Source organism: Salvelinus alpinus, chromosome 9 (genome assembly GCF_045679555.1).
Source record: "Salvelinus alpinus chromosome 9, SLU_Salpinus.1, whole genome shotgun sequence".
Taxonomy (NCBI): Eukaryota; Metazoa; Chordata; class Actinopteri; order Salmoniformes; family Salmonidae; genus Salvelinus; species Salvelinus alpinus.
Window position 1 is genome coordinate 4,266,641 of NC_092094.1, and position 12,429 is coordinate 4,279,069.

The following is a 12,429-nucleotide window of genomic DNA, read 5'->3' on the forward strand; positions in this document are numbered from 1 at the left end:
TATATACACATTCATATATAGATTAATATACATGTGAATCCTACAGTATGTATGTGTTTGGGTCTACTGCTCATGATGGAGGACATGTGGCTCAACAACATGCTCGATGTAGCTCTGGAAATGGCCTTGATGTGGCTGGCTGTCATCAACACATGATCTGTTTACATCTCTCAGTGTAGCAGATGTATAAGAACATTTGTTCTGAGTCTGGTTCCTCTAAAGGTTTCATTCTTCCAGGGAGTTTTTCCTTGCCACTTTACTTCTGCTTGCTCTTTGGGATCCAGGCTGGGTTACTGAGGCATGTTCTCTTTGGGATCCAGGCTGGGTTACTGAGGCATGTTCTCTTTGGGATCCAGGCTGGGTTACTGAGGCATGTTCTCTTTGGGATCCAGGCTGGGTTACTGAGGCATGTTCTCTTTGGGATCCAGGCTGGGTTACTGAGGCATGTTCTCTTTGGGATCCAGGCTGGGTTACTGAGGCATGTTCTCTTTGGGATCCAGGCTGGGTTACTGAGGCATGTTCTGTTTGGGATCCAGGCTGGGTTACTGAGGCATTATATCTAATAAACATGTGTGTTGTGCTAAGTAAAGGTAAACCTGTTTGTAAAAATACAACAGCCAAACCAGTCTGCAGGCTGTTTCAGTCATGGGGTTGTAACTGTGACTGATCGTAGTTCAGGAAGCAATTTGATGTCGCTGTGTCTGATTTGCAAAGCTATCCAAAGCATATCCTGTTCAACAAACAATAATCTAACTGTGTTACACCACGTTGTGTACACCTTAAACACAGGTGATGGCCTATTGTTTGCTGTTAGTTAGTTAGTTATTGTGCAGATACTTTTGTAGCCTAATCAGCTTCAGCCATTATTCACTATTTCCTTTAAATTGAATGGATTCTCAAGGGACTTGCATTATCCTGTTGATCTGAAGGTCATTACCAATCAATCGTTAATGAGTCTGGAATGGAGATTGTGTCCAGGGGCGGACTGGGACCAGAAATCGGCCCTGGCATTTCTAACACATCAGCCCATTTTTTTTTTCTTTGAGGCCCTCATTATTAGCCAGATAATAATAATTAGACAGGCCCACTGGGCTTAAAATGGACCAGCCCATCTAGCATTTCGGCCAGTACGCCCCTGAGTGTGTCACACACACCTTGCAACCTTCTCCTAATTGAATAATGGCTATTATTAGCCTCTTGATTTTTCAACACTTCCTATTCCAGGAAGTGCTTCAAATCAGCATATTACGTTTGATCCTATCCGACCCTATATTGACACTCTCTTCCCATCTGTGTCAGTCCCTATCTGTTAGAAGTGTGTGCGTGTGCATTCTCAGTCCCTATCTGTTAGCATAGGGTAGCCAGCTGAGCTGAGATATGAGGTTTGGCCTCTGATGTGGTCTGGTTAGCCCGGGGGGGTGGGGGGGGGGGGGGGGAGAGGAGAGGAGACTATACAGGAAACAGATACATCACACGGTTTATCTGGCCTCGTGCTCCCGAACCAGTTTGCAAATAATCAGCTACTGATGATGATATCTTCCTTCATGATTCATTACAATGCAGAACGTTCATCTCCTGTCTAGATTTGACAATTACAAGGAAAAGATTGCCCCCCCACAATAGTATGACATTGGTTAAAGCATCTTATCTAAACCAATGTCAATGAAAATTCACAAACCTGATCGACCTGATCGGAGATACAGAATACACTCCCTGCCTAACGTCATGAGCCCTGCGGCCTTTACCGTGAACAACATACCGGAGGGTCGTTAGCAATTTAGTTTTCAGAGTATTTTCTGCGGCCTACCTACCTAGCTCAAATTCTAGACATCAGATTAAAACGAGACTATAGTGTTTATAAAGTGATTCTTGTGAAGTACAGGGAAAAGAGGGCTGAACACGCCCCCATTCACATCAATGGGGCTGTAGTGGAGCGGGTCGAGAGTTTCAAGTTCCTTGGTGTTCCACATCACCAACAAACTATCATTTATTTCATGTTTATTTAACCAGGTAGGCAAGTTGAGAACAAGTTCTCATTTACAATTGCGACATGGTCCAAACACACCAACAAAGCCGTGTAGAGGGCACGACAATGCCTTTTCCCCCTCAGGAGACTGAAAAGATTTGGCATGGGTCCCCAGATCCTCAAACATTTCTAAAAACCTGTTTTTGTTTTCTCATTATAGGGTATTGTGATGTCATTATGGGGTATTGTGATGTCATTATGGGGTATTGTGATGTCATTATGGGGTATTGTGTGTAGATTGATGAGGATTTGTATTTATTTAATCCATTTTTGAATAAGGCTTTAACGTAACAAAATGTGGAAATAGACATAAATACCTTATTTACATAACTATTCAGAACCTTTGCTATGAGACTCGAAATTGAGCTCAGATGCATCCAGATAGGATCATTGATCATCCTTGAGATGTCGCTACAACTTGATTGGAGTCCACCTGTGGAAAAATTATTTAACTATTCTTATTTACAATGACTGCCTACCAATGACTGCCTACCCGGACGACGATCTTATGGGACTCCCAATCACGGAATCGAACCAGGAACTGTAGTGAAGCCTCTTGCACTGAGGCGCAGTGCCTTTAGAACACAATTTACCACAAAGACACTCGCAAGTGCACTAGTCCTGTTACGGTAGTCCTCCTCCTCTTCAACCGAAGAGGAGGAGTAGTGATTGAACCAAGGCGCAGCTTTGTGAAATGACATGATTTAATAAAGACACGACCAAACAACTAAGACAGAAAACGAACTAGACTTGAATTAACTAACAAAATAACAAAACGAATGTGTAGACAAACCTAGACATACGAACTTACAATAAAACACGAAGAACGCACGAACAGGGAAAAATAGACTACACAAAAATGACGATGTACAAACATACCGAACAGTCCCGTATGGTGCGACAAACACTGAAACAGGACACACAAATAAACACATAAGGAGGGGGAGGAAAAAGAGTCAGTGGCAGCTAGTAGGCCGGTGACGACGACCGCCGAGCGCCACCCGAACGGGAAGGAGAGCCTGCCTCGCCAGACAGGAGCAGTTTGAGCCATCCGTCTCCGCAGCGCCATCTGAGCCATCCGTCTCCGCAGCGCCGTCTGAGCCATCCGTCTCCCCAGCGCCGTCTGAGCCATCCGTCTCCCCAGCGCCGTCTGAGCCATCCGTCTGTCCCGAGCCATTAGAGCCGCCCGTCTGTCCCGAGCCGTCAGAGCCGATAGTCAGTCAGGAGCCGCTAGAGCCAGTCGTCAGTCAGGATCTGCCAGAGCCGCCAACCAGACAGGATCTGCCAGAGCCGCCAACCAGACAGGCCTACAGTGCGTCCAGAGCCGTCGGCCAGCCATGAGCGTCCAGAGCCGTCAGCCAGCCATGAGCGTCCAGAGCCGTCAGCCAGTCATGAGCTGTCCCTCAGCCCAGAGCGGCTATTTGTACAGAACCACCCACCAATCCAGAACCAAGCAGCGTAATTTCGAGCAACGGGAAAGTATACAGGACTTGTGGAGTTGGGAGCAAGTATTTAACGGAGAAGGACCATGGGCTAAAGTGAATCACCGCCCATGGGAACAGCTGGAGGCACTGAGGAGAGCAGAGGCAACCGGAGAGGGGAACCGGCGTTATGAGGGGACGCGTCTAGCACGGAAGCCCGAAAAGCCCGTGAGTACTACCCAAAAATTTCTTGGGGGGGGGCTAAGAGGTAGTGGGCCAAGAGGTAGTGGGCCAAGGGCAGGTAGGAGACCTGCGCCCACTTCCCAGGCTAACCGTGGAGAGCGGGAGTACGGGCAGACACCGTGTTACGCAGTAGAGCGCACGGTGTCTCCTGTACGTGTGCATAGCCCGGTGCGGGTTATTCCACCTCCCCGCACTGGTAGGGCTAGATTGGGCATTGAGCCAGGTGTCATGAGGCCGGCTCAACGCGTCTGGTCTCCAGTGCGTCTCCTCGGGCCGGCATACATGGCACCTGCCTTACGCATGGTTTCCCCGGTTCGCCTACATAGCCCGGTGCGGGTTATTCCACCTCCCCGCACTGGTCGGCGACCGGGAGCATTCAACCAGGTAAGGTTGGGCAGGCTCAATGCTCAAGAGAGCCAGTACGCCTGCACGGTCCGGTATTTCCGGCGCTACCTCCCCGCCCCAGCCCAGTACCACCAGTGCCTACACCACGCACCAGGCTTCCAGTGCGTTTCCAGAGCCCTGTTCCTCCTCCACGCACTCTTCCTATGGTGCGTGTATCCAGTTCGGTGCCTCCAGTTCCGGCACCACGCACTAAGCCACCTGTGCGTCTCCAGAGTCCTGTACACACTGTTCCTTCTCCCCGCACTCGCCCTGAGGTGCGTGCCCTTAGCCCGGTACCACCAGTGCCGGTACCACGCACCAGGCCTATAGTGCGCTTTGAGAGGTCAGTGTGCCCTGTCCCTGCTCCCCGCACTAGGCTTGAAGTGCGTGTCTCCTGTGTCAGTGTTTGTCGCACCATACGGGACTGTTCGGTATGTTTGTTCATCGTCATTTATGTGTAGGCTATTCTCCCTGTTCGTGCGTTCTTCGTGTTTATGTGAGTTCGTCGTCCAGGTTTGTCTACACCGTTTGTTGTTTTGTTAGTTTAGTCAAGTTCGTGTTTTCGTGTTTTCTTTAATAAATTATGTGTTCACAACCCGCTGCGCCTTGGTTCCATCACTACTCCTCCTTTTCGGTTGAAGAGGAGGAGGACTACCGTTACAAGTCCAATGTCACTTTGATTATACCTGCACATCATGGTTCATCAGCAACCCCAAACATCTAAGGAATAAGCTACAGACTAGAGTTTAATATTTTCCTGGTATTTTACAAATGTTCCATCCCCGAGAATAATCACTTTCCAGTCCAAACCAGAAGTATCGTTCAAAAGCATATTAATATGTCTGGATTTGATTAGAGCTTTTCAGTTTCACTGTATTGAAATTCAAGTCTGATGCGGTACAAATCACTTCTTCTTTTTTTTTGTCGAGCACTTCCTCTAAGAGTATGAGTTAGGCTGTTTTGAGAAGGTTTGAATTCGAAGCAATCCTACACATTGATTGAAATACAATAGAGCAACTTAGGTCAAAGTAAGCTAAAGCTGTGTGCTGGAAAAACCTTGGTAGAGCATGGCTGGTAGGCATTGTGGTGCTCATGTGAATTTCCTTTCTTTTTCAGCTTCAGACCAATGCCTACAGACCAATGCCTACTTCTCATTTAAACGTTTTTTTTTGTTCTTAATCCTGTAGATATGTTTGAAAAGGCCTCAATAAACAAGACATGTAATATATGTACTTTGGCGCGGCAGGTAGCCTAGTGGTTAGAGCGTTGGGCCAGTAACCGAAAGGTTGCTGGATTGAATCCCAGAACTGACAAGGTAAAAATATGTCGTTCTGCCCCTGAACAAGGCAGTTAACCCACTGTTCCCCGGTAGGCCGTCATTGTAAATAAGAATTTGTTCTTATCTGACTTGCCTAGTTAAATAAAGGTTAAATAAAAAAATTTAAATCTCAGATTTGCTTTGAAAGCAGCAGTTCTCTTATGAGGGAGGGGACGGTAACACTTTCACATAACCCCCCTGCTTTATAAGCCAGGTCATTAGTAAATAATTAACTAAATATTAACTAATTATTTATAATTATTTATAAATGTTTGTAAAACTAGTACATTATTAGTAAATATATTGATTTGTGAACGTTTAACTAATATAGTTGCTAATAATGTACTAATCTTTTACAACATTTATAAATCATTTGTTAATAGTTTATTTATTTACTAATGATGTATGGTTTATAAAGGATAGTTAATAGAAAGTGTTACTGCATGAGAATAAGGCAGGAATAAAGGGTATTTCCCAAGTTCTCTCTCTCCATCTCCCTGTCTCTCCCTCCATCCTCTGGGATCAATTACAACATTTGGAACTCATTAAAACCCCTGAACCCACCTCCCCCCTCCTTCTCCTCCAGCCCCCTCCTCCCTCTACCAAACCCTAACCCCCCTCCTTCTCCTCCAGCCCCCTCCTCCCTCTACCAAACCCTAACCCCCCTCCTTCTCCTCCAGCCCCCTCCTCTCTCTACCAAACTCTAACCTCCCCTCCTTCTCCTCCAGCCCCCTCCTCTCTCTACCAAACCCGAACCCCCCTCCTTCTCCTCCAGCCCCCTCCTCTCTCTACCAAACCCGAACCCACCTCCTTCTCCTCCAGCCCCCTCCTCCCTCCTCCCTCTACCAAACCCTAACTCCCCTCCTTCTCCTCCAGCCCCCTCCTCCCTCTACCAAACTCTTAACCCCCCCTCCTTCTCCTCCAGCCCCCTCCTCTCTCTACCAAACCCTAACCCCCCTCCTTCTCCTCCAGCCCCCTCCTCTCTCTACCAAACCCGAACCCCCCTCCTTCTCCTCCAGCCCCCTCCTCCCTCTACCAAACCCTACCCCCCCTCCTTCTCCTCCAGCCCCCTCCTCCCTCTACCAAACTCTAACCCCCCTCCTTCTCCTCCAGCCCCCTCCTCCCTCTACCAAACCCTACCCCCCTCCTTCTCCTCCAGCCCCCTCCTCCCTCTACCAAACTCTAACCCCCCTCCTTCTCCTCCAGCCCCCTCCTCTCTCTACCAAACCCTAACTCCCCTCCTTCTCCTCCAGCCCCCTCCTCCCTCTACCAAACTCTTAACCCCCCCTCCTTCTCCTCCAGCCCCCTCCTCCCTCTACCAAACCCTAACGCCCCTCCTTCTCCTCCAGCCCCCTCCTCCCTCTCCCAAACCCTAACCCCCCTCCTTCTCCTCCAGCCCCCCCCTCCCTCCTCCCTCTACCAAACCCTAACCCCCCTCCTTCTCCTCCAGCCCCCTCCTCCCTCTACCAAACCCTAACTCCCCTCCTTCTCCTCCAGCCCCCTCCTCCCTCTACCAAACCCTAACTCCCCTCCTTCTCCTCCAGCCCCCTCCTCTCTCTACCAAACCCTAACTCCCCTCCTTCTCCTCCAGCCCCCTCCTCCCTCTACCAAACTCTTAACCCCCCCTCCTTCTCCTCCAGCCCCCTCCTCCCTCTACCAAACCCTAACCCCCCTCCTTCTCCTCCAGCCCCCTCCTCCCTCTACCAAACCCTAACCCCCCTCCTTCTCCTCCAGCCCCCTCCTCTCTCTACCAAACCCGAACCCCCCTCCTTCTCCTCCAGCCCCCTCCTCCCTCTACCAAACCCTACCCCCCCTCCTTCTCCTCCAGCCCCCTCCTCCCTCTACCAAACCCTAACTCCCCTCCTTCTCCTCCAGCCGCCTCCTCCCTCTACCAAACTCTAACCCCTCTCCTTCTCCTCCAGCCCCCTCCTCTCTCTACCAAAAGAAAAATAGATGAAGACAGAAATCCCCCTGGTTTCTTTTCCACAGTTAGACGCCCCCCTGCCACCTCCTATTGCAGTCAGAATGATCTAACTAAGAAGGAATGGTCGTCTGGATGCCAGTCAACTAGAAATACCACATGTTGATCTGTGTGTGTGTGTGTGTGTGTGTGTGTGTGTGTGTGTGTGTGTGTGTGTGTGTGTGTGTGTGTGTGTGTGTGTGTGTGTGTGTGTGTGTGTGTGTGTGTGTGTGTGTGTGTGTGTGTGTGTGTGTGTGTGTGTGTGTGTGTGTGTGTGTGTGTGAGTGAGAGAGAGAGAGCTCTGGAGAGTGTATCATTACTGTGCAGTATCAGATGGCCCCTGGCCTGTATTAAGTCTGACTGTGTCATGTTATGCAGCATGCTAGGTCTAAGAGCTGTTCACATGGCCTTACTATCAGTCAGACTGTGTCTTTGTTGCTCTCTCTCTCTTATGACGTACAGTGTTTTCAGTCACACATGCTTTAGTAGGCTACTGTCATCTTAAATTTCTTCACCATTATCTGATAGGCAGAACCTTTACCAGCACGGCATACTAGAGTTCCTCTGTCCAGTCTCGACGTCAAGGGTGAAGAGGTGACTCCGGGATGCTGGCCTTCTAGGCAGAGTTCCTCTGTCCAGTCTCAACGTCAACAGTGGAGTGGCGACTCCGGGATGCTGGCCTTCTAGGCAGAGTTCCTCTGTCCAGTCTCGACGTCAACGGTGAAGAGGCGACTCCGGGATGCTGGCCTTCTAGGCAGAGTTCCTCTGTCCAGTCTCGACGTCAAGGGTGAAGAGGCGACTCCGGGATGCTGGCCTTCTAGGCAGAGTTCCTCTGTCCAGTCTCAACGTCAACGGTGAAGTGGCGACTCCGGGATGCTGGCCTTCTAGACAGAGTTCCTCTGTCCAGTCTCGACGTCAAGGGTGAAGAGGCGACTCCGGGATGCTGGCCTTCTAGGCAGAGTTCCTCTGTCCAGTCTCGACGTCAAGGGTGAAGAGGCGACTCCGGGATGCTGGCCTTCTAGGCAGAGTTCCTCTGTCCAGTCTCAACGTCAACGGTGAAGTGGCGACTCCGGGATGCTGGCCTTCTAGGCAGAGTTCCTCTGTCCAGTCTCAACGTCAAGGGTGAAGAGGCGACTCCGGGATGCTGGCCTTCTAGGCAGAGTTCCTCTGTCCAGTCTCAACGTCAACGGTGAAGTGGCGACTCCGGGATGCTGGCCTTCTAGGCAGAGTTCCTCTGTCCAGTCTCGACGTCAAGGGTGAAGAGGCGACTCCGGGATGCTGGCCTTCTAGGCAGAGTTCCTCTGTCCAGTCTCGACGTCAACGGTGAAGAGGCGACTCCGGGATGCTGGCCTTCTAGGCAGAGTTCCTCTGTCCAGTCTCGACGTCAACGGTGAAGAGGCAACTCCGGGATGCTGGCCTTCTAGGCAGAGTTCCTCTGTCCAGTGTCTGTGTTCTTTTGCCCATCTTAATCTTTTTATTTTCATTGGCCAGTCTGAGATATGGCTTTTTCTTTGTAACTCTGCCTAGAAGGCCAGCATCCCGGAGTTGCGTCTTCAATGTTGACTTTGAGACTGGTGTTTTGCAGGTACTATTTAATGAAGCTGCCAGTTGAGGCGCTGTTTCTCAAACCTAGACACTCTAATGTACTTGTCCTCTTGCTCAGTTGTGCACCGGGCCCTCCCACTCCTCTTTCTATTCTGGTTAGAACCAGTTTGCGCTGTTCTGTGAAGGGAGTAGTACACAGATCTTCAGTTTCTTGGCAATTTCTCACATGGAACAGCCTTCATTTCTCAGAACAAAAATAGACTGACGAGTTTCAGAGGAAAGGTCTTTGTTTCCGGCCTGTAATTGAACCCACAAATGCTGATGCTCCAGATACTCAACTAGTCTAAAGAAGAACAGTTTTATTGCTTCTTTAAGCAGAACAACAGTTTTCAGCTGTGCTAACATAATTGCAAAAGGGTTTTCTAATGATCAATTAGCCTTTTAAAATGATAAACTTGGATTAGCTAACACAACGTGCCAAACTTTTGAAGGGTAGTATATATATATATATATATATATATATATAAAATGGGCTCGTAATCAAAAAGCATCTCAGAGTATTAACATATATTTAATGGGTCTCCTTCCCTCCACATCCCTCTCCACCTCAGGTCTGGAGATCACAGCAGAGAGCTTCATGGAGCGTTTGGACAATGGCTTCCTGCTGTGCCAGCTGGCTGAGACGCTACAGGAGAAGTTCAAGCAGAACCAGACTCAGAACCATGGAGAACTGCCTCTAGGCAATGGAAAGGTACTGAGAAACCTATGCCCTTTTTCACACTATCATGCTGACCCGAATAGTAAATCAGAACCAATGGCGCGGTGGCTGGTCCTTGCCTGGTTCCGGAAACGGTAAAGCTTTGGGAAACCTACACCGGAGCAAGTAAAAACCAAGGCAGGGGTCTAGTCTGATCTAGGGCCTGTGTGTCAAAAAGAGTGTCAAAGTAAAAGTGCTGACATAGGATTATCAGTTTTGCCTTTTAAATCATAATGAATAGCATTATATGGACGGGGAGGAGGGGGGGGGGGACATGATCCTAGATCAGCACTTAATACTCTGAGATTGTTTTTGATTACGAGCCCTGATCTGTTTGTGCCTTATAGCCAACTCCTGTGGTTGGTTGGTTGGTTGGTTGGTTGGTTGGTTTGTTTGTTTGTTTGATATGCCAATGACCATGAAAGTGGCAAGACAGCACTAACTGCACCAGATCTGGGACCAGGCTAAGAATCATAGTGGTGAACACCAGACTAATTTAGTTGAGGTTAGGTTGTCCCATGCAGTGCTAATCTTTATTTTAAAAATTGTATAGATTGCCAGCAAATACCTTCTGGTATATTTGGGAATTTGTTGTTTTTGTTGTCCTTGAATTGAATGCTAGTATACTACTGCAATAACTCATGGACAAACCGCCACCTTGGAATATAATTCTTAAAATAAAATACTTTGACTCAGAGTATTACGAATGCCAAAAGAATGCAACCCGGGCTCATGTAATGTCATTGTGGAAAAACCTCAGAGATCTTCAGATTAAAAATCAGGATATTGCTTTGGATGTGGAAGCTTCTAGAACACTACTCCAGGACAGTGTTCATATTTAGCCTATCTATCTGAAACCTAGACATAATATTAGTCTGTGGTTAGAGAGATTATTTTACCATTTTTTAAATTATTTTTTGTTAAACATGTTAAACAGTATGAGTATCCAACCCACTTCAATGCCAGCTGAACTGCAATCAGTTCTTATACCAGCTGAACTGCAATCAGTTCTAATGCCAGCTGAACTGCAATCAGTTCTAATGCCAGCTGAACTGCAATCAGTTCTAATGCCAGCTGAACTGCAATCAGTTCTAATGCCAGCTGAACTGCAATCAGTTCTAATGCCAGCTGAACTGCAATCAGTTCTAATGCCAGCTGAACTGCAATAAGTTCTTATGCCAGCTGAACTGCAATCAGTTCTTATGCCAGCTGAACTGCAATCAGTTCTTATGCCAGCTGAACTGCAATCAGTTCTAATGCCAGCTGAACTGCAATCAGTTCTAATGCCAGCTGAACTGCAATCAGTTCTAATGCCAGCTGAACTGCAATCAGTTCTTATGCCAGCTGAACTGCAATCAGTTCTAATGCCAGCTGAACTGCAATCAGTTCTAATGCCAGCTGAACTGCAATCAGTTCTAATGCCAGCTGAACTGCAATCAGTTCTAATGCCAGCTGAACTGCAATCAGTTCTAATGCCAGCTGAACTGCAATCAGTTCTAATGCCAGCTGAACTGCAATCAGTTCTAATGCCAGCTGAACTGCAATCAGTTCTAATGCCAGCTGAACTGCAATCAGTTCTAATGCCAGCTGAACTGCAATCAGTTCTAATGCCAGCTGAACTGCAATCAGTTCTAATGCCAGCTGAACTGCAATCAGTTCTAATGCCAGCTGAACTGCAATAAGTTCTTATGCCAGCTGAACTGCAATCAGTTCTTATGCCCGCTGAACTGCAATCAGTTCTTATGCCAGCTGAACTGCAATCAGTTCTAATGCCAGCTGAACTGCAATCAGTTCTAATGCCAGCTGAACTGCAATCAGTTCTAATGCCAGCTGAACTGCAATCAGTTCTTATGCCAGCTGAACTGCAATCAGTTCTAATGCCAGCTGAACTGCAATCAGTTCTAATGCCAGCTGAACTGCAATCAGTTCTAATGCCAGCTGAACTGCAATCAGTTCTAATGCCAGCTGAACTGCAATCAGTTCTAATGCCAGCTGAACTGCAATCAGTTCTAATGCCAGCTGAACTGCAATCAGTTCTAATGCCAGCTGAACTGCAATCAGTTCTAATGCCAGCTGAACTGCAATCAGTTCTAATGCCAGCTGAACTGCAATCAGTTCTAATGCCAGCTGAACTGCAATCAGTTCTAATGCCAGCTGAACTGCAATCAGTTCTAATGCCAGCTGAACTGCAATCAGTTCTTATGCCAGCTGAACTGCAATCAGTTCTTATGCCAGCTGAACTGCAATCAGTTCTAATGCCAGCTGAACTGCAATCAGTTCTAATGCCAGCTGAACTGCAATCAGTTCTAATGCCAGCTGAACTGCAATCAGTTCTAATGCCAGCTGAACTGCAATCAGTTCTAATGCCAGCTGAACTGCAATCAGTTCTAATGCCAGCTGAACTGCAATCAGTTCTAATGCCAGCTGAACTGCAATCAGTTCTAATGCCAGCTGAACTGCAATCAGTTCTTATGCCAGCTGAACTGCAATCAGTTCTTATGCCAGCTGAACTGCAATCAGTTCTAATGCCAGCTGAACTGCAATCAGTTCTAATGCCAGCTGAACTGCAATCAGTTCTAATGCCAGCTGAACTGCAATCAGTTCTAATGCCAGCTGAACTGCAATCAGTTCTAATGCCAGCTGAACTGCAATCAGTTCTAATGCCAGCTGAACTGCAATCAGTTCTAATGCCAGCTGAACTGCAATCGGTTCTAATGCCAGCTGAACTGCAATCAGTTCTTATGCCAGCTGAACTGCAATCAGTTCTTATGCCAG

At 47.8% G+C, this 12,429-nt stretch overlaps 1 protein-coding gene across 1 annotated transcript in view; it reads left to right on the plus strand.

The window, feature by feature from the left end:
- The window catches only part of LOC139584173 (growth arrest-specific protein 2), a 97,395-nt gene that overhangs the window by 32,533 nt on the left and 52,433 nt on the right, over positions 1–12,429 (plus strand). The window contains exon 3 of the mRNA XM_071415719.1: positions 9,509–9,648. Coding sequence (XP_071271820.1) covers positions 9,509–9,648 — 140 coding nt within the window. The remainder of the gene's footprint in view (positions 1–9,508; positions 9,649–12,429) is intronic.